We start from the raw sequence: 23,649 nt of genomic DNA, 5'->3' as shown, positions 1-23,649 counted from the left end.
TGTGATTTTATTCTGACTCATGGCTTTGCATACCATCAACATACCAGGGACTCCCAAACTTACATTTCCAATTGGCACCTCTGCATTGAAATCCAGGGCTATATAGCCACCTAATTTGACATCTCAGCTTGGATATCTAAAAGACACTTCAATTTTAATATGTCCAAAATCAAATGAACTTCTGATTTCCAGCTCTAAATTTGATTCTCCACAGTTTTTCTCACCTTTGTATACAGCAATTTTATCTTTCCAGTTGGTCAAGACAACCAAACTTGAAGTCATCCTTGATTCTTCTCTTCTCTCATGTACCACATCTGATCCATCAGAAAGCTCTTCCTTTTTATGTCCTGCAAACAGCTGTATTGTACCACCTCCACGGGTCCAGTATTGTCTGATATCTTCCCTGGATAGTTGTAAAGCCTCCTATCTAGACCGTTTGCTTCAACTCCTGGACCCTAATGTCTGTCTCACAACAGCCAAAAATAATGTTCTTAACATATGTCAGATTATAGAACCCCCATGTTCAAAGCCTTATCATGCTTTCATATTGAGAGACTGGATATAGAAAGGACAGACCACATATTAAAATACAACTCTGACCCACAACCTACAGCCAACTTTTGTAGCAATAGGCCCCAAATTGGAGGACTTGATCAGTAACTGACAGATTCCTTCATTTTTGTCCCTACTTTCAACTTAAGACCAACCAGAGAAAGCCAAATCTCCTTTCCTAACCAATCACACAGGATGCTCTGCTTCTAGTTAGTTCACCTGCAGCTTCCCCGTGCCAAGAGCCTGCTCTCAGGACACATGTGAAGCTTTCCCTTTATTCCACTCAAAGCTTTCTCACTTTTCCATCTGCCTTTGAGTCTCTGCCAAATACGAGTAATGGTGGCTGATTCCCTTACTATAACAAACTGAATAAATATCTTTTGCTTCTTTTAATCCCATTGGGTGGTCCTTATTTCCACAATATCTTTCTCAAAGTAAAATACAAAGTCCTTCCAATGGTTCTGAAAGCTCCAGGTGATCTGCCTACCACCCACCCCGTCACCACTTCTCTGTTCCAATGTCCTACCCTCTTCTCCTTGTCCAATTTACTCAAACCACATTGGCCTCCTGCCTGTTCCCTGTACACACCTGGCTCAACCTGGCCTGAGGCCCCTTTCACTCGTTCATCTCTTTGCCTGGAATTCTCTTCTCTGAGTTACTCACATAGAGCATCTCAGTCTCGGCTCAAATGTGACTTCCGTGCCTTTCCTATATAACACAGACCACTCATGGTACATGTCCTGCCCCAGCCTTCCCTTCTCTTACTCAGCACACTCTATTTTCTTCATATTATTTGTCACCTCCTGACTTACCATATGCTTTACTATATATTTGTTTATTTTTTTCCTCCTCCCCACCCCCAACTAGTATGAAAATTCCATGAGACCAGGGATTTTGTTTACTTCCATATCCCTGTCTGGCAAGTAGAAGTTACCCAATCAGTGTTTGATAAATTAATAATTAGTTGTAAAATCTTATATTCATGGAATTTTTTTTTAATGGTGCTGTTTTTTAAATTGGTGTATCAGTCAGAGTCCCAGAAGAAAACAAATGTTACACTCCAAATGAATAATTTAAAAAGAATTTTAAAACATACTATTTATAAAGGTGAGGGTAAGGGTTGGGAACCCTCCAGGCATAGTAAAGTGCCCCAAGGATAGCTAGAGTGGACACCATTACCACCTCTAGACCAGAGGGATAAGGAAAGGAGAAGTTATCTCACCCAGAGAGTGAGCTAGGGTATCCAGCGGGCACTGTGTCCTTTACTTGAGGGATGCAGCCAACTCGGGAGCCTCCAGGGGAACCAGGGGAGTCAGTGCAGACCTCACTCTGCTGACCCAATCAGAAGCCAGAACACAAAGGAAACTTTTGATGTGGTTCGCATTTGTCAGCTCCAGGGCACAAGGCAGGGTGGAGAAGGGTGGGACAGGGCCCTCGAGGGTCTGTGTCTGCTGTTCCAGTGGTCTTTCATAATCATCAGAAGCAGTGTGGCTTCTTCCCATTTTAAAAATAACCATAAAGCGTTTTCTGTGTGTATATGAGACTTTCAGTGAAACACTCCCTGGCAAATACCAAAATATCTGCTTGGGGGTTATCATGGCAAACTACTGAACTAGGTGTTTTATTGAACTAAATATAGTTTTACATCGAACAGTGTTTTTTCAGCAATTTATGCCATTTTTATTACTTAGTATACCTTTAAAATACCTTAAAAATGAATCATTGAAAGTTATATAAATATAATGTTGTATACTACGTGTTATTATTCCTCTAGGGGGAGAAGGAAACCACAAACTTGTTCCTAACGGCTGATAAATAGATTTATGAATTCTAAAGGAACTGCTATTTGAAAAATAACAAACAAAACAAAACACATGTTGAACATTTTTTAATCATTAATCATTCAAAAGGAACACATTTGGGGTAAAAAGAACAAATATAGGAGACATTACAGGATCTAAGTTTTAATCCTAACTTCCTAGGAAGAGCCCTTGACACATACGTTCAACTCTATGAGTCCGAGTTTCCTCATCTGCAAAATATGAGGTGGGACAAAAATGACTTCTGAGGTCTCTTCCACCTCTAAACTTTGACTACTTGACTGAAAGGTGTTGATTTGTGCCAAGAGAACAAAGTTGGATTTAAATAAGTGTCGGCAGCACTTATTAATTGAGAAGAAAGCAATTCCTAGAGATAAAAGCAATGTTGGGTTTTATTTCCAAGTTAAGAATTCACTGGCTTAGAGCCTGCAAGCTTTTTACCTCCTTCTCCGCCTCTCCTCCCTCCTTCCCCTCACACTGTGTTATTCTAGAAGAATATGCAGGGTGGGAGATCAATCATTAGAGCAATTTTACTTTGTATTGGATTGTTTCAGAGATGAAAAGCTCAGACAAAAATAACAGTGGCTGTGACTGTGTTTTCTCCGTAGAATCAACTGTATTTATTCCCCAGTCTGAATACTCCATTGAAGAAGACGTCGGTGAACTGTTCATTCCCATCAGAAGAAGTGGAGACGTGAGCCAAGAGTTGATGGTGATCTGTTACACACAACAAGGTATGAACTAAACTAAAGCGTCCCCCAAAATATACGTAAGCCTCTTTAACATGACTGAGACATGACATCATGCCACGAGAGGTACAAATATGCCTATTATTACAGTTTTCATAAGGAAAAGCAATGTACTTATCCGGAAGTCTTCCTTCACTATTGTACCTTTGAGGACTCCTCTAAGAGGACCTGGAAGGACTCTGCTGCCACTTACAAAAAACATTTCTGATTCATTTGGTTGCTTACTCTAATATTCAACGCTTTCTGGATTATAAGAAATTGAAGGCCCCCCGCTTCCCTAACCAAGCCTGCTCAAGTGGGAGTAATTGTTAAAAAATAAAATGAAACCAAAAGAGGTAAAGAAATGCATACCTAACGAAGAAACTAATTTCAAACTAGTTTGAAATTCATTTCAATCAAATTTCAAAATATTTATTTTGCTCATGGGTAAGCATCCTCTGAAAGGCGAGTTTTAGGTAATACAAAATTAAAATTAATACATAATATTCATTAATATCCTAAACACCTTTCTGGAAAACAGGTAGATTTTCTAAGAATGCAAAAGAAAAAATCATATTGGCTGTTGGTATCTGAGTGGACAATGTTCAAAATTTCCATTAATGTATATGAATTGAAGGATAGTAGACACTAGTGATTAAAATTGCAGACTTCAGGGGCCGTCCCGGTGGCTTAGGCTGTTAGAGCTCCATGCTCCTAACTCCAAAGGCTGCCGGTTCAATTCCCACATGGGCCAGTGGGCTCTCAACCACAAGGTTCGACTCCCGCAAGGGATGGTGGGCTGTGCTCCCTGCAACTAGAAACGGCAACTGGACCTAGAGCTGAGCTGCGTACTCCACAACTAAGACTGAAAGGACAACTTGAAGCTGAATGGCACTCTCCATAACTAAGATTGAAAGGACAACAACTTGACTTGGAAAAAAGTCCTGGAAGTACACACTGTTCCCCAATAAAGTCCTGTTCCCCTTCCCCAATAAAATCTTTAAAAAAAAAAAATTGCAGTCTTCAGGATGGGCCTTCAGCTCTCGATGTCAGATCAAGTGGTTTAACTTCTGTAAACCTCAGTTACCAATTGCATTAAACCCAATGCAGTGGTTAAGAGAATTAATGAGGCAATGTATGTGAAACGTTTGACACTTTACTGCACACAGTAAGCATTTGAATAGTAGGAGTTATTATTTTGTAATACTGTGTTGTTCTAAAAGGAAATAGAGGAGAAAACACTTGAAAGATAGTATTTGTCATATATTTGAGACCATTATGAAGTTGACTCAGGATGCTAGAGCAGTATCAGGCGCTATTGCAATTTCCAGGGGTGTTCCTAGATATTAATTGACCATTAGAGTGCTGCATGTGAAAATAATTGTGTCTGGAAACACCCTTGTAATGCGTTCTACATAAATAAATATCTTTTGGATTTTTCTCTGCCGCCAGGAACGGCAAGCGGAACTGTGCCGACATCAGTGCTGTCCTATTCCGATTACATATCCAGGCCCGAGGACCACACCAGTGTTGTCCGCTTTGACAAAGATGAGCGTGAGAAAATGTGTCGGATCGTTATTATTGATGACTCCTTGTATGAAGAGGAAGAAACATTCCACGTCCTTCTGAGCATGCCCATGGGTGGGAGAATTGGGTCAGAGTTCCCAACGGCTCAGGTTACAATCGTCCCTGACAAGGATGATGGTAAGTACTATTTTGCCTAAAAATTATTCCTCCTAGCAGGCAGACCAACATCAGGCATAGCCTTCTACACAGAAAAATGGGAGTGTAAAAGAATACCACATGCGCATTTATTTTATGCTTGATTTTATGGTGTGATTAAGTTTCAAGTTGGCTGCATCAATCAGTTTGTCTTTCTTGATGTAATATTTTTAAAGGGCAGAAATCCCACGGTGTGTTTTTTGCTCTGTGCAGTTACTTTTACCGTGCCATTTACCATTAGGTGATTAAACTTTCAAAATTTCATGGTGAAAAATTGAAGCAATTTTTAAATAAATTTAATCTCCTTTTCAATAGTTTTGCTTTGCTTTGAAAAGTTTATGTTTTGTAACTTTAATCTCAGTGTCTGAATTCATTTTGCAAAGAAACCCATCAGACAAGCCTGTTAAATGAATAACTAGAAAGGTAATAAATATATGGAAAATTAAGTCCAACAGGCATCACTGTGCCCCCAAAAAAGGAGGGAGTGTCCTAGACTACTTTTTCTGAGGGAAACAAAACTTCCACAAGGTAATCCCTCCTCTGAATAGAAAAAGGAGCAAAGGGGTCTTAATCTTCTCAGTTTGAGAAACATTTGCTCTTTCTTCTGAGGAAAGATAGAAGAAGAAGAAAGATTATAAGTAATCTGGTGAGAAAAGTGAGAGCAGTAAAATGAGAAATAGGACCCCTAGTACTTGAATATTTTTCTTTTCCTCTTGAATTTTTCCTCATGGTAGATGAAAGAGGAAGAAAATGGTAGGATGAGTCTTTTGGTTCAGAGAGAAGCTAAATAAGAGTCAAAAGACTTTAATCTGAAATAATCTTAAAACTCAGGAAGTTTTTACCTTAAACTTAGATAATAGCCTACGTGTATGAGCAACTCTAATATATTTAAATGTTTCTTTAGGTTTTTAGTTTAATAAACAATTCTATTTTACATTTAAATAGATACAGAAATTTTGTTTAAATTCAATTGCTCTTAGCAAGGAAGCCAGTATTCTGTCAGCTAAAACAGAACTAATAGCCCACCCTAAATTAATATCTGCTTTCTTTCTCTCTCTCTCTTTCTCTCTCTCTCTCTCTCTCTCTCTCTCTCTCTCTCTCTCTCTCTCTCCCTCCCTCCCCCCATTTCTATTAATATAGAAAGATAGAAAAATAAGGATAGATTTAATTTTCAAGTATAAAATAGAATTGATGATTACTTTATTTCAGTTTGTTTTGTTGGCAGAACTTTTTCCCATATGGATTGCTGTGTGATGCATATGAGAAAAAAATAGAAGTACAGAAAAATATGTTTTTATTAAGGTATAATTGACATATAGCATTATATTAGATTCAGGTGTACAACACAGTGATTCAATATTTGTACATATTAGAAAATGATCACCACAATAAGTCTAGTTAACATCCATCACCATACATAGTTCAAAAAAAATTCTTTTTTCTTGTGAAGAGGACTTTTAAGATTTAGAAACTATTAAATATTATTGGCAACTATTAGCAACTTTCAAATATGCAAAACAGTAGTATTAACTATAATCACCATGCTGTGTATTACATCCCCATGACTTATTTATGTTATAACTGGAAGTTTGTACCTTTTAACCTGCCTCACCCATTTTACCCAACCCCCATCTCCTGCCTCTGGAAACCACAAATCTCTTCTCTGTATCTGTGAACTTGGTTTTTGTTGTTGTTGTTTAGATTCCATATACAAGTGACATCATGTAGTATTTGCCTTTCCCTGTCTTTTTGACTTAGCATAATGCCTTCAAGATCCATCTATGTTGTCACAAATAGCAACATTTCATATTATTTTTTGGCTAAATAATATTCCATTGTATATGTATGACACACTTTTTTTATCCATGCATCCATCTATGAACATATGTTGCTTCCATATCTTGCTGTTGTAAATAGTGCTGCAGTGCATATAGGGACCTATATCTTTTCGGATTAGTTTTGTTTTCTTTAAATAAATACCCAGAAGTAGAATTGCTGGATCATATGGTAGATCCAATATTTATTTTCTGAAGAACTTCCATGCTGTTTTCCATGGTGGCTGCACCAATTTACATTCCCATCAACAGTGCACGAGGATTCCCTTTTCTCTACATCTTTGCCAACATTTATTTCTTGTCTTTGATAATAGCCATCCTAACAGGTGTGAGGTGATATCTCATTGTTGTTTTGCTTTGCATTTCCCTGATGATTAGTGATTTTGAGCATTATTTTATGTTCCTTTTGGCTGTTTGTATGTCTTCTTTGGAAAATATCTGTTCAGACCTGCCCATTTTTTAATCAGATTGCTTGAGTTCTTTTGCTATGGAGTTATGTGAGTTTTTTATATATTTTGGATATTAACTTCTTATCAGTTATATGATTTGCAAAGATTTTCTTCCATTCCATAGGTTGCCTTTTCATTTTGTTGATGGTTTCCTTTGCTGAACAGAAGCTTTTTAATTTGATGTAGTTCCACTTGTTTATTTTTGCTTTTGTTGCCTTTGCTCTTGGAGTCAGATCCAAAAAAATCATTGCCAAGACCCATGTCAGAGAGCTTACTATCTATGTTTCTTCTAGGAGTTTTATAGTTTAAGGTCTTACATTCAAGTCTTTAATTCGTTTTGAGTCAATTCTTGTGTATCGTGTAAGACACTCATCCAGTTTTATTCTTTTGCATGTGGCTCTCCAGTTTTCCCAACAACATTTATTGAAGAAAGTGTTCATTTTCCATTGTATATTCTTGGCTACTTTGCTATAAGTTAATTGATAATACATGTGTGGGTTTATTCCTGGGTTCTCTATTCCAACCCATTGGTCTTTGTGTCTGTTATTTTATGCCAGTACCATACTGTGTTGGTTACACTAGCTTTCCAATATAGTTTGAAATCAGGCACTGATTTGTTCTTCTTTCTCAAGATTGATTTGAATACTTGGGATCTTTTGTGGTATGATACAAATTTTAGGATAGTTTGTTCTATTGCTGTGAAAAATGCCATGAGAATTTTGATAGGGATTGCATTGAATCTATAGATTTAATTGAGTAGTATGGACTCTTTAACAATATTAATTCTTTCTATCCATGACCATAGAATAACTTTCCATTTATTTGTGTCTTCTTTGGTTTCTTTTGTCAATGCCTTATAATTTCAGTGTATAGGTCTTTCACTTCCTTGGTTAAATTTATTTCTAGATATTTCATTCTTTTTGATACAATTGTAAATGGGATATAATTCTTTTTTTCTTTAAGTTTACTTACTATTTTTCATTTACAGGTGACACACGGTATATTAGTTTCAGGTATACAACATAGTGATTAGACATTTATGTAACTTATGAAATAATTACCCCAATAACTCTGGTACCCATTCAACACCATATATAGTTGTTATAATATTCCCTATGCTGTACATGACATCTCCGTGACTGTTTTTATAACTGCAAATTTGTACGTCTTAATCCTTTTCCCTATTTCACCCAACCGCCTCCCACCTGGCAACCATCAAAATGTTCTTTGTATCTATGAGTTTGGTTTTATTTTGTTTGTTTATTTTGTTTTTTTAATTTTGCATATAGGTGAAACCATATAGTATTTGTCTTTCTCTGTCTGACTTGTTTCACTTAGCATAATAACTTGTAGGTCCATCTATGTTGTGGCAAAATTTCATTCCTTTTTATGACTGAGTAATATTCTATTGAATATATGAACTCCTTCTTCCTTATCCATTTTTCTATTGATAGACACTTAGGTCGCTTCCATATCTTCCCTATTTTAAATAATGCTGCAATGAACATAGGGGTGCATGTATCTTTTCAAATTAATGTTTTGAATTGGTTGGGATAAATACACAAATGTGAATTGCTGGTAGTTCCATTTTTAATTTACTGAAGAACTTCCATACTGTTTTCCATAGTGGCTGCACCAATTTACAATCACACCAATAGTGCACAAAGTTTCCCTTTTCTCCACACCCTCACAAACACTTGTCATTTATTGATTTAGTGATGATAGCCATTCTGACAGATGTGAGGTAATATCTCACTGAGTTATTAATTTGCATTTCCCAGATGATTACTGATGTTGAGCACCTGTTCATAAGTCTATTGGCCATCTGTCTGTCTTCCTTGGAGATATATCTACTCGGGTCCTCTACACATTTTCTAAATTATGTATTTATTTATTTATTTATAATTATTTTTTTATTTTTCAATTACAGTTGACAGTCAATATTATATTAGTTTCAGGTGTACAACATAGTGGTTAAACATTTATATAACTTACAAAGTGATGCCCCTGGTAAGTCTAGTACCTCTCTGACACCATGCTTAGTTATTACAATATTATTGACTGTATTCCCAATGCTGTATTGTATATCCTGTGACTATTTTGTAACTGTCAATTTGTACTTTTTGTTCTTATCACCTTTATCACCTAACTCCCTAGAACCCCTCAAACCTGGCAACCATCACTGTGTTCTCTGTATCTATGAGTTTTCTATTTTGTGGTTCATTTATTTTGTTTTTTTATATTCCATATATAAGTGAAATCATATGGTATTTGTCTTTCTCTGTCTTACTTATTTTACTTACCATAATACCCTCTAGGTCCATCCATGTTGTTACAAGTGATAAGATTTCATTCTTTTTTATAGCTTTATAGCTGAGTAATAGTCCACTGTGTATATATATATATATATATATATATATATATATATATATATCTTTTTTTTTTTATTTATTTTTTAATTTATTGGGGTGACAATTGTTAGTAGAATTACATAGATTTCAGTTGTGCAATTCTGTATCACATCATCCATAAATCACACTGTGTGTTCACCACCCAGAGTCAGCTCCCCTTCCATCACCGTACATTTGATCCCCCTCACCCTCATCCCCCACCCCCCAACCCCCTTACGCTCTGGTAACCACCAAATTACGTTCCCCAGATTAATTTTCAAACCCCGTGGCCATCCTGTGGTCACCGACTGCCCTCCAATCCCCTCACCCTCCCCCCCACCCCCCACTCCCCCCGCCCATCTAGCAACCCTCAGTTTTTCCTCATTGTCTCCCAAACAGTTTCTGATTAGTTCATTCACTTATTCTTTTCTTTAGAATCCGCAAATAAGTGAGATCATATGGAACTTATCTTTCTCTGTCTGACTTATTTCACTTAACATAATGTTCTCTAGATCCATCCATGTTGTTGCAAATGGTAAGATTTCTTTCTTCCTTATGGCTGCATAATACTCCATTGTATAAATGTACCACAGTTTCTTAATCCAGTCATCTACCGATGGGCATTTTGGTTGTTTCCATGTCTTAGCTATTGTGTATAGTGCTGCAATAAACATAGGAGTGCATAGAGATTTTTGAATTGAAGTTCTGGATTTCTCCGGATAGATACCTAGGAGTGGAATTACTGGATCATAAGGTAGTTCCATTTTCAGAATTTTGAGATACCTCCATACTGTTTTCCATAGAGGCTGCACCAGTCTGCAATCCCACCAACAGTGCACAAGCGTTCCCTTTTCTCCACATCCGCGCCAGCACTTGTTGTTTGTTGATTTATTGATGATAGCCATTCTGACTGGGGTGAGGTGGTATCTCATTGTGGTTTTTATTTGCATTTCTCTGATGGTTAGCGAGGTTGAGCATTTCTTCATATGTCTGTTTGCCATCTGTATGTCCTTTTCAGAAAAATGTCTCTTCAAGTCCTCTGCCCATTTTTTAATTGGTCTTTTTTTTTTTTTTTAAAGATTTTATTGGGGAAGGGGAACAGGACTTTATTGGGGAACAGTGTGTACTTCCAGGACTTTTTTCCAAGTCAAGTTGTTATCCTTTCAATCTTAGTTGTGGAGGGTGCCCTTCAGCTTCAAGTTGTTGTCCTTTCAGTCTTAGTTGTGGAGGGCGCAGCTCAGCTCCCGGTCCAGTTGCCATTACTAGTTGCAGGGGGCGCAGCCCACCATCCCTTGCGGGAGTCGAGGAATCGAACTGGCAACCTTGTGGTTGAGACCTGCATGTCCAACCAGCTGAGCCATTCGGGAGCTCAGCAGCAACTCAGCTCAAGGTGCGGTGTTCAATCTTAGTTTCAGGGGGCAGAGCCCACTATCCCTTGCGGGACTCGAGCCATTGAACTGGCAACCTTGTGGTTGAGAGCCTACTGGCCCATGTGGGAATCGAACCGGCAGCCTTCGGAGTTAGGGGCATGGAGCTCCAACCCCCTGAGCCACTGGCCCGGCCCTATATATCTTCTTTATATAATTGTTTACCAATGAACTCTTAGGCTGCCTCCATATCTTGGCTTTGCACATAATGCTGCAGTGAATATAGGGATGCACATATCTTTTCAAATTTGTGTTTTAGATTTCTTCGGGTAAATACCCAGAAGTGGAATTGCTACGTCATGAGGTAGTTCTGTTTTTAATTTATTGAGGAGTCTCCATATTGTTTTCCATAATGGCTGCACCAATTTACAATCCCACAAATAGTGCAAATGGATTCTCTTTTCTCCACATCCTCACTAACACTGTTACTTGTTGATTTCTTGATAATAGCCATTCTGACAGGTATGAGGTGGTGTCTCGTTGTGGTTTTAATTTGCATTTCCTTGATGCTTAGCAAAGTTGAGCATCTTTTCATATTTCCATTGCCATCTGTATGTCCTCTTTGAAAAAATGTCTGTTCAGGTCCTATGCCCATTTTTTAATTGAACTGTTTGTCTTTTTGGTATTAAGTTGTATGAGTTCCTTATATTTTTTGAATATTACCCCACCAGATGTATTATTGGTCAATATCTTCTCCCTTTCAGTAGGGTGTCTTTTTGTTTTGTTGATGGTGTCCTATACTGTGCAAAACTTTTTAGTTTGATGTAATCCCATTTGGTTATTTTTCCTTTGTTTTTCTTACCCAAGGAGATATTACAAAAAAAAAAAAAATTTACGAAGAACAATATCAGAGAGTTTACTGCATGTTTTCTTCTAGGAATTTTATGGTTTCAGGTCTTACATTTAAGTCTTTAATCCATTGTAAATCTTTAGAAGCTCAGCTGTGAGATTACTATGACCTATGAGAAGGAATTATTACCTGGACCATGTAACACAGTAGGTGGCACAAACTCACCTTAAGGCTTGATTTTCTCCAGCCTTAGGTTTAAGTTGTAGTTATCCAGCTTGGTATTCCTTTCAATAAGAAATAACTTTAGTGTGGCTTACTTGTTTACCTTATCTACTGCTGCCTCCCCATGAAGTTCTTTTGGGTAAAGTATTTCAGAGACAACCCCACTGGCTAAATGATGATTTGTAGTACTTCTTCAGTGAGATAGTCCGATATGTGAGAAATCAATGATGACTAATATACCAGGTGACACTCCTTTATAAAATTGACAATATTGACCTACAGTGCCTAAAACCTACACCTAAAGCGCAAGTGTATTTTGATTCACTCATCACAGTTTGTTTCTTCCTTGACAATTCTCAGCATGATTTTATTTCTTTCCTTTCTGTTACTGTGGTATATAGGATTTTCAGTGTAATGTTGAACAAAAGTAGTAGAATAGGCATCCTTGTCTTTTTTCCTGACTTAAAAGGAAATATTTATAATGTTGCATGATTTGAAATGATGTGTGCTACAGGATTCTAGTAACATTTTATCAGGTTAGGGAAACACCTAGTTTGAAAGAGCTTTTATTATAAATAAATGTTAAATTTTATCCCCTTAATTTTTTTTGTTGTTGTTGTTTTTTTTGCATCTATTGATTGTATCATAGTATTTTTCCTTCACTCTGTTAAAGCAATGGCTGGCATTTTTAGATTTACTAGAAGTAAGCCATTCTTACATGCTTGAATAAACTTACTCGTTCATGACATATTTTTATCAATTGTTAGATTAAATGAAAATACTAAGTATTAAATAACAATACTTTATTTAGTATTTTTGCATCTATATACATGTGATGGGACTTTAAATTTTTTGTCTGGTTTTAGGATCAAGTTTGCAATAGCCCCATTAAGTGGGTTGAAATACTGTTTTCCTTGTTTACACCCCCACACACACATTGGAAACTTTAAATAAGATTGTGATGGTTAGTTATCATAGGTTTGGTAAACTACCTATATATATTTAATTAGATTTTGGCCTACTGTTTTAATTTTTTTAATGGTTTGGTATATTTAAGTTTTCTATTTCTTCTTAAGTCAGTTTTAGTAAGTTACTTTTTCCTAAGGAAATTGTTCATATCATCTGCACTTTCAAATTAATGGCATAAGTTTGTTGGAATATTCTGTGACGATTTTTTAAGCCTTCCTCATACCTGTATTTGTCTCCTTTTTATTTCCTATAATGCTTACTTATTCTCTCTTCTCTCTTCCCTCTCTTCTCTTCTCTTCTCTTCTCTTCTCTTCTCTTCTCTTCTCTCTCTCTCTCTCTCTCTCTCTCTCTCTCTCTCTCTCTCTCTCTCTCTCTCTCCCTCTCTTTTTTCTCTCAATCTATCTTTCCAGAAGTTTGTGTATTTTATTTTATTAGGGTGTATTTTTTGGAAGCTTTTTGGTTCTGGTTTTCCTTTAGGTCATATCTATTACTTTCATTTTCTACTTCATTTATGTATTTCCGTTCTTCAGTCAGATCCATTTTCCAATTGGCTAATTTTCTCTATATGAATGTCTAATTTGCTACTTAATTTATTCATTGAAATTTTTTTAAATATCAATAACTGTTCTTTCATTTTGAGAAGTTCTCGGTGTAGTTCTTTTTTCATATTTGTCTTTTTCTGTCATGCCTTATGTTTTCTTTATATGTATTTCTCTTTTTATGTTATATGTATTTCTCCATTTTATTATTGAAGAACTTAAAAGGTTCAAATTTCCTGTATATTGTTTCTGCTGCTTCTAGCTCATGGTATATGATAATATTTTTTTACATATAGTAATTTTGGGTTATGAATTCATTTTCAATGAAAATTTATATGTGGGAAACCTGTACAATCTTGGTTCATAGATTAAACCGTCAGATCAATTTTACATTTACATTTTCCATGACCAATTTTTATGTTAATTTTCTTTTGATTTGAGGAGTTGCACTACCAAATATATAGTGTCGATTAGATCCCCACATCTATGTATTAAATAGGCCAATAAAAGCTTTTTTCTCCATCCAGAATCTAACCAAAAATAACAAGCTCTATTAGAGGATGGATTTTATTCTTACTTCTCATATCCAGGCTTAATGCTTGAGGTCTCAATTCCAAATCCCTACTTTATGTCTCCTCTCCCCATATGGGCAATAAAATGTAACCCTCTCAAATTAGCTACAATATTAACTAATTTGCTCAATGCTCTGATTTTTATTTCTTTTATTCTGTCTCCTTGGAGGTATTCTTTTCATTATATAAAATATACATTAAAATATTTATATTATTTATATTAAAAATGTAGTATTTAAAACGTTTGTAATGGGAACATTTTTAAGTATCCACTTAGGGTTTCCGAGCAGAATTCTCGCCCATTCTCGGGAATTTTATTTTGCTTTTCCATTCTTGAATTCTGAGAAAAGTTGGTGGGGAAATCGGGAAAATCGGCTCCTTGAACCCAGGTGGTTGGTAGTATTGGCCGTCACTTTGTGGAAACGATTCATCGTGGAGAACAGAAATAGTTTATATCTTGGGATTCAGGAACGAGAAAGCGAAAAAATTCCGGAGAATGGGCAGGAATTCCTGCCTGGAAACCCTATATCCACTTCACAATATTGCTCTTGTAATTCATTAGAAAAACTTTTATTGAGTGAAAATGTCATGTGCCTAGCCTGTTCTCTGTAGTGGTGCATATGGACTACTCTTTATACTACTAGATTGCCATTTGGACTAAGAGTTCAAGTCATCCACACTTCGTGTGTGTGTGTGTGTGTGTGTGTGAGAGAGAGAGAGAGAGAGAGAGAGAGAGAGAGAGAGAGAGAGAGAGAGAGAGATAAATTGCTAAGAGCTTTAATTTCTGGACATAACCTCTTTGGCACAATGATTTAATTACTGAGCAAACCTTGGTATTTCTTTTATTATATTGGTAGATAGCCAAGTCAAGCAAAAAAAGGTTATTTTAAGTCTTATTTTAATTATTTCAATTTAATTGTTTTATATGATGCATTCTTCACATAGACAGTGTCTCATAGCCAAGGTATTAAAGGGCACAGAAATGTACCATTGTAAACCAAGTTCCCATATGAAAACGACAGGAACATTTGACAAGGTAAAGAAAATAGGGTACTGTCTGAAAAAACTTACTTCTCATTTATCATTATTTATTGCTAGTGACTGAGATAAATAAAGGAGAAAAGGCAGTAACTTAAGCATGAAACCAGTGAATAAAAACGGTTTCAGTATTTCCCTAACAGCACATATACAAATATATATTTTAACATAAAGCATATGAAAACCTCTCCCATGACCTGTATGCTTTTTTAGTGTCTAAGCTGAAAAGGACCTAGGACAGGATAGGTGAAGAGTCAAGTGAGACTTCCATTAAGCACCTTAATTCCTACATGTGAATTTTCTAGTTTCAGCTTGTCTTCTTTGTTATCTTGACTATTTACCCATTCCTTACCTTGGCCACTATCCATGAAACTACACATGCATGAAGAATAAATGCAAAAGTATAAAAGACACAGACAACAAAAACACCATATTTGTTTTATCTGGCTTATCTCTATCCTTACCACGTGCTGAATTTCAATGCCAGAAAGAATCTTTAAGTGAGAGAGTGTGCTTCAGCCAAATAATATCTTTCCTTCCCCACATACTTTATCTACTTCTGAACATACTATCGCTGACCTTAATTTTTATCATTTAACAGTGGATCTTTTTTTGTTTGTCTATTGAAAGTAACTTAAATACGTCCATTATATACTTCACACAAATAGTACAAAGAGAAACATGGAGACAAAAATGTCTTTCCCTTTCTTCCATGAATCAAAATGTCTCTCAGGTGAGTATTTGCTTCTGTAAGCAGTTAATGTAAGCATGAAGGCAAAACACTTTGGAATCTTTATTTCTTTATTTTTTTATCACTCAGATCCCACTAATGTCCACAATTGTGGGAAGCACCACAAGGTTTCTAAGGGTAACATAAAACAAAGCAAATAATAATCCCTGCCCTCAGAAAGCTTTCATTATAATGAAAAAACACGGCAAATGCACATTGAACACACTCCCAAACAGAAGAACTCACCAGAAAATACATTGAGTAACTAAAAACAAATACAGTGGTGTCCTCTATTGTAAATAAATTCACAATGTAAAATCTTTAACTTAATAATGTATGTACAAGCACAAATTTCACTTTGGATGAAGAAATTTGCCACTTTAAAGATTCCCTGGTACAGTAAATCAAGAGATGGAATGTGGCATAAAATGTTATGTGGCATTTTAACAAACATTTATTCATTTGTTCAGCAAACATTTTTTGAGAATCCAATATTCACTCATTAACACATCTATTTGAAAACTGAATTGAGCACCTTTGTACCAGCCTACTGTTAGGCGCAGCAGCAAACAAGAAAACCACAATCTCTAAACTCATGGATTTCTCAGACTTTGGGGGTACACAGATAAGTAAACAGGCAAGCATAAAATAAATGTGCTAAGTACTCTGTTACAGAAAGAATATCTTGCCCAACCCAGGTACAGGAAGAGCTTCTTAAAAATAAACATGATTTCCTATCTGATATTTGAAGACAATATTACAGTAGCCCAGAGAATAGAGAAGGAAAGTGTGTTTCTAGCAGGAGAAGCTCACAGGTGCACAGCCTGAAACATGTGATGCATCCAGGGAAGTGAACACTTGGGTATAGCAAAAATTTAGAGCTTAAAGTGTGAATAACAAAGAGGAGTTTGGAGAGATAGGCAAGGAGTCAATCTTATAGGACCACATGGCCATGTAAGAAGGTTGTGTTTTATTATTGAAATAAAAACAGGGAATGACAAAATCTGATTTGCATTTTGTAAATATCACTCTACTCTGGCTAAAATGTAGAGAACACATTAAGATAATCAAGAGGCTGTTAGAGGAATACAGGTGATAGGTGACAGCAGCCTGAACAGGGTGGTTGTATGGGGATGAAGAGACAGTGCTGAGTTAGAATGGGCATGACGGGGTAATTGATTGGACATGAAAGGATAGAGGATAAGAAAGACTAAAGGGTTATGCCTTAGTTCTAGCTAAGACAGTTCACTGAGATTGGGAGAGCAGGAGTAGAATTTGCGCAGGGACAAAACAACTAGTTCATTTAGGATATGTTAGTTTTGAAGAGCCTACATGATTTCAGAGTGGTGGACATCTAGTAGGTGAGTGGAAATACAGGTCTGGAGATTAGGACACAGTTCTGCATTAATGACGGAAGTTAACATGTTTTCTCTATTGACAATAATAAAAGATATAGGAGGAGATAAGATTGTTTAGAAGACATGCGAAAATGTCTCTCAGGTGATTTATAATATGGATGGATTTTACACGATTCTCATATTAAAAAAAAAAAAAGACTGCATTTCATGAATGCTAAGCAGAAAATGGGAAATGGTGAAGACAAAAATTGTCAGCAGAATGGTAGAATAATCCCAACAAAGAAAGTGCTAAAAACGAATCTAAGGATTAAAAATGTTTCAGTGTCTAAATTCTGTAAAACATTCTTAAATCTGTAATATCTAGCATGTTAAAAGCTAGGTCATTATCTTAATTCCTCTTGCTTATTGAAAGCTTTTAACCAGTGAATTTGGGGGATTTTTTTTTTCAACATACAAGTATTTTACATATTTTTTGAATAAATAGGAAAGATAAACCCAAAGCTTATTTTAGAGGAATTTGCTTTGTGATCATGTTTGTTGGAATACTTCATGTCTTACTAGCTTTTTGGTCAAGTTTTACTAATGTTTCTAAACCTCACTTTCTGTGACTAAAATGCAGTAGTAATTTTACAAACATTTTTTTCATCTTAGAAGTTGACATCTTGTGATGGTGTTTTGCCTATCATGTACATAGTTTATAAATGAAACAATCTACTAGCCATACAGGACTATCTGTGTAGACTTTCACTAGTTCATCACGGAAAGAAGAAAGAATGCCCAATTTAATGGGGAGAAAGTCAAATCTCATTTTTGTTCAACAATTCAGATATAATACTAAGAGTTTTGAGCCCTTACTATGTGCTAAGCTCTTTACATGAATTACCCAGTCAAACCTCAAAACAACTCTATGAAATAGGTAATTATCCCCTCCATTTGATAGATGGAAAAACTAGACTTAGGCTAAGAAAATTGCTTAAGATTACACAGATGTACAGTATTGGAGGTATGTCTAAAATTTAGATTGATTTAACTCAGATTTAATGTGCTTCATCATTAGGCTATAATGAAGCCTGAAACTAATCAAGGGGATTAAAATATAAGTAATACCTAATGACATAACTGAAGGAAAGTGATTGTCACAGAATCTAGAAAAGAATGATATAAGTACAGGTTAATATTGGTTGAAGGGGAGTGTTGTTTCTGAGGGTAACCAATTTTTCAGTCACTAAAATGTGTTCAATTGGAGCAGGTAAAATGTTCAAGCCTGTTACACTATGTGGATGAAATAACTCGCACGACTTTCCAACACTCTTTGCTCTGTTGTGTTCATTTCTGTGATGATGGGTGTACCAAATGACAAATCAACCAACCAACTGTTCCCTGACTAAAAAGAAATAAATCCTTTATAAGTATGTAAAAGAAAAATCTGAATTTTGAAAAGTTAATTATTTTTCCAAAGCTAGGTTATTCCTCAGTGAAATTACAAGGTGAACTTTTATGGGCCTACAGAGTGGAGGACCATGACGGGGACTGCAAGTGATTTATCTTAGGGGCAAATGTCAGAAAATCTCAGGAGGGAACCAAAGGTTTTCTCTGTGCTGACTAACTCTTAGCAGTATGAGAAGAGAGCAGGGGCTTGAAATACAGAAATATATGTCCTGATAAAATCTGCATTGCATCTTTAAGAATCTTTACCGTGTTTATAAGAGACTTAATATAAGCAACACACTGATGTGAGAATAATGCTGTATTTTGTGCAAATAACCTAAACATCCTATATCAATGTCTTTAGTCCCCAGTACTTCAGTAAGTAAAGGGTACAATTTAATACTACAGCATCCGTTCATTAGGAAGAATATTAAGTCAGTGCTAACAATATTTCACTAATCTTGGCTGTCAGTCTTTGGAAGTTAATTAAGGAACATTCAAGCTGAATCCATTTTCTGCTTTTGTGTGACAACCCACAGGGGTTTTAGCTAAAGTAGCTGGCCTCCTTGACCACCCTAGAAAAATTACCATTCTAAATATGAGCCAGAAGCATAAAAAGGCAACATGTTGAGCCCTGTGGTAAATGAAACTCAATTCAGTGCCATTCAAAAGCTTTTGATATCAGAAAAGCTTTCTCAACAGCAGGAGTACCAGAGAAGAAAACATTTCTAGTGCTAGAAAAATACATCCTGGTATGGTGTGTGGGTGAAATGTGTTTTATTCATTTGTGCTGAGCTGAAAGACCTGGGCACCGTCCTGTTTGTTCTTGTATACTGTTAGGTATTTGCATTAGTGTAAACTCCAATTAAGTAATGCCAGACCTGTCATTGTAAGGAATGGCCAAATTCAATGACACTAACAAATGGACAAAACAAAGTTACATTTCGTATGTAGTATGCTTGAGTTAGACCAATATTAAAAATCAATAAATGGAAAAATGAATTCCTAACTGTTCAAAATATTAAAGCGTTGTAGCCACTAACAGACTATTAATATAGTTGATGATGCTAAGGTTTCAGTGAAAGCCCGTGAATGCTTAGTGAGTCGACTTTGGGAGGCAGTGCAAGAGTACCCTGAATAATAAACTTTATACCGGTTTTTCCTCATGGGAAGGATATGAGATATAATGATGTAGATATTACACACTTTAAAAACAAAAAATAAAATAAAGTAAAACAGTATATATGAAATACCTGGCCACTAAACAAATCTAATCTCACATACCACACACACAACACAGCAAATATTTGTTCTGCACCCACTAAGTGTAACAGGTGGGGACCAACAAAGGCATTTGACACGTAGTCCAGAATCTCACAGTGCTTAAAATGTATTCAAAAGAAAAACTACGTACACAAAAGGTTAAATGAAAATAATTTATTTCAGTAATAATTTGAAATGGTAAAAATGAGATGAGGATAGTTTGCTTAAAAGCAGTCGTGTGAACACTCTGTGAGTCAGAAGAGGAACACATACAGGCTTTAACAGATGGAAAGGATTTATATGAATGGGGACTAAGGCAAAGTATTCCAAGATTGCACAAGTGAAAGCATGAGAGAGAGAAAGGCTTTTGGGAGCAGTGGGCAAACCAGTTTGGCCAGGTTGCCTTTTCTAAGAAAGCTTAGTGTCCAGCCTTTTTTGGATTGGGTGTCAGTAGACCTGGGCTGTAGGTACACTTTTGCTACTTTCTCGTCAAGGAATCTTGACCAATCCACTTTTCTTCTCGGGCTTGTTCTCCTCATTTGAAACATGAGCATGTTATTATTTGAATTTCTTATCTTACAGAATTTCTGTGAGGACCAAAAAACATGATCTGTATGAAAGCACTGTACACACTAGCTAAACAAAACAAAGGTAGGAATCATTGACAGTACAGTCTGGAGAAATAGGTTTGAAGCACATTGCAGATGCCATTGAATGAGACAAGAAGTTCTGAATTTGTTTGACAGGGAGCACCCCCAAGTTTTTGAACAAGAGAGTAAAATAATCAGAGTGGTATTTGGAGGTTATTAATTAGACAGCAATGTAAGTGAACTGAATTGGAACCAAAAAGGGAAGAGGAAATACAGGGTGAGGACAGTGAGGCTGCAAAGGAAAGGATCCCCTGCTGAGAAAAGCTTGCTATGACTTGGACCTCATATAGGCAGGATGGAGGAGGAGAATTTGAAAAATGTGTAGCAAAAACATTTTGTGCTCAGTAGGTTCAAAGAATGGAAGTGCTATTTATTATAGCAGGTTAAGAGAGAGAGCCAGTCTAGGGAAAGGAAGTTGGAAGAAGATGAGAAATTCTGTTTAAACATGCTAAGTTCAAGCTCCCTAGAGGATTTGCAAGTGGAACTGGGTGACAGGCCTCTATAAATGTGGAACTGACTAAGCTTGAGTTAGAGATCTGTGTTGCATCAGATGTTACACACCTGATGGTGATAACTGAAATCAGAAGGACATGTGAGAACTAGAAGAGAAGAGGATAAAAAGAGTAAATTACTGTGCAGTAGAACTTCGCATATATTTATAATAAATCAAATATGTAAAGTGGAATAAAGAGGGTTACTAAAATGTATTTCTACTAAGTATTTATGTAGAGATTATTTTGGCTGTTAGTTGCAAATAGTAATTAAGTATCACTTATTATATAATAGAAATATTGTAGAAATGTGCAAAATTAACTACATTAATAGAGTTTTCAAACAGTAAGTACACCATTAGGCCCTTTAAACAAACTGGTTTTACATGTTGCCTCGTTCTAAAAATGACTAAAAACTAAAACAGTGGGGTTCAGTCCCCTCATTTTGTGCATCCTTTCAGTTAAATTTAAACTATTTTATAATAGTCACTTCACATCATTTTTTAAATTGTAGTGGTTTCAAGAGAGGGGTTGCAAAATTACAAGATCAATTCATTTTTAGCAAACTCAAGTGGGAAAGGGTAGGGAGAAAAAAAGCATTTGTGAATGTTAGTATTCACTAAATATGATTAGAATTGTCCAGAGAAGTGCGACTTCCTAGGCCTGGCCTTTGGGAGCACCCACAAGATCCCAATCCCCAGTCTTCTCTACTTAATTCTGGACCTGGCTGGATTCAGAGTCCAGCAGGCCAGCTGGCAGCAGACAGCAGCTCCACAAGGGGCTGGGGTTAGGGGCACATATTAAAATGAGGCCCATGAGCAGGGGTCCCAGGCTGCTGAAGTGGGTTCATTAGCAACGGGAATACATTTGACTGAACCTGTTGTGGTCAGTAGGTCTAAAGGACCTGCGGCTGTGCTGTTGTGAACTCCCCTGGTCTTTTTGAAACAGCTGATACAATGCGCTGCTCACAGAAGGAGAGGCATTAAGAGCTTTGTTCCGCTGCACACAGGCGTGCTTGGCAAGCAGCCACTTGACTCTCCGGCTGGTCGCATGACAACATTCACCACCATTACCAGAAAAGGCAAAGGCTCCAGAGTTCTTTATGAGAACAAATAACCATTTTGTATAATTTACATTGAAGAATGATCTTATGCCCACAAGAAAGTGATCACAGGGAACTATGCCAGGACCTGGGCCAGGTCACCCAGAAATAAGTTCTCAAATTTGTGGAGTGTACATTTGCAGGCATGTAGTCTGCTAGGAGGGCTCAAAGATATTAAGACTGTGATATTAAATAGGACCATACTGTTCACAGTATTAAATTAATTGATGTCTTTATTTTTCAGGCCTTCATACATATCATATATACCATGTAATAACTAATATGAGCACCTTCTTAAGTGTAGTAAGATGTTTACTTGAATTATTTCTAATACACAGACACACAAACTGTGAGCAAGGTTGTATTCGGCCTCAGTTTCCTCATCTGTGAATGGTTAGGTAACTTGTTCAAGGTCAAATAGCTGGTAAGCGTTTAGCTTGGCTGACTACAGAATCCATGGCACTAACCCCTCCGCTGCCCACCTCATATTATACTGCAGTGTGTAGATGTAATACCCACAGGATCCTTCTGATTCTACACTGTGATACTCAAAGATAGTGTTGGGTTCCTAATAGAGAACTTTATAAGATGAAACAAGTTATACACCTATATGTGCATGCAGCACATAAGGATCCTACAGTAATTAAAATGTCAACAGTTACAAATATTAGGCTAAGTTGGTGTTCCTTTCACCAGTCATAATTCCTTAAGGATTTTAGGAGAGCATATTGCTGCAGTCTGGTACTTCAGTTGGACAAAGAACAGCGTTGCTTTTCCCACATCATTTAGCCAACTGCCCAGTGGAAGGGACTGCCTGTCTGAAGGATTGGGTTTGGGCTCTCTTGCCAAGTCCTTATGGATAAATGCCATCTTGTATTTGTTTTGTCTTTTTCCTGGTAACTCTATCTGCCTGACTCTCATCTCTTCCACACAGGAGAGAATAAATGCTGGACGTGTAATACCATCTTGTAGATGTCAAAGGATAAATATTGTTGATGTATTATCACTAAAACCCTGAAAGCAGGGATGTCCGGTTAGGTCAGTTGGTTAGAGCGCGGTACTCTTAACACCAAGGTTGCCGGTTTGATCCCCACATGGGCCACTGTGAGCTGTGCCTTCCACAACTAGATTGAAACAACTACTTGACTTAGAGCTGATGGGTCCTAGAAAAACACACTTAAAATAAATAAAAGTTTTTAAAAAAAACCTTGAAAGCAGATCACTAAACATTTACAGGAATCTCAAGATCTCAGTCACAGATGAATTCCATTTTAGTGCTAAAAATCACATATGTCTGAGAAGCAACTTCTTGGATACTAGATTTCATATTTTGTAAGCTTAAAATTATTAAAAGAGGTACTACAATAAAAATAAAATACATAAGAGGTTGAATGATTAGAAAAGATCTCTTAATAAATGTTATTGTTAGCATCAGAAATTCCTAATAATTATTTGCCAGCAGCAGAGGTCTAGTGTATCCTTTTATTGAAATCATAAAGCACAAAGAAAATGACGATAAACCAAAAGCTACAACCTGGCTGACAGCAGAATACTTTAAAATCTTGACTTGCATG

General features: G+C 36.4%; 1 protein-coding gene across 1 annotated transcript in view; it reads left to right on the top strand.

Moving 5' to 3' along the window:
• Nucleotides 1-23,649, top strand: part of FREM2 (FRAS1 related extracellular matrix 2) — a 164,465-nt gene that overhangs the window by 78,102 nt on the left and 62,714 nt on the right. The window contains 2 exon segments of the mRNA XM_033105058.1: nucleotides 2,981-3,106; nucleotides 4,553-4,804. Coding sequence (XP_032960949.1) covers nucleotides 2,981-3,106; nucleotides 4,553-4,804 — 378 coding nt within the window.

The sequence above is a fragment of the Rhinolophus ferrumequinum genome, chromosome 4 (assembly GCF_004115265.2).
Source record: "Rhinolophus ferrumequinum isolate MPI-CBG mRhiFer1 chromosome 4, mRhiFer1_v1.p, whole genome shotgun sequence".
Classification (NCBI taxonomy): domain Eukaryota; kingdom Metazoa; phylum Chordata; class Mammalia; order Chiroptera; family Rhinolophidae; genus Rhinolophus; species Rhinolophus ferrumequinum.
The sequence above is the reverse complement of the archived record's forward strand: the minus strand, read 5'-3'. Positions and strand labels throughout refer to the sequence as shown.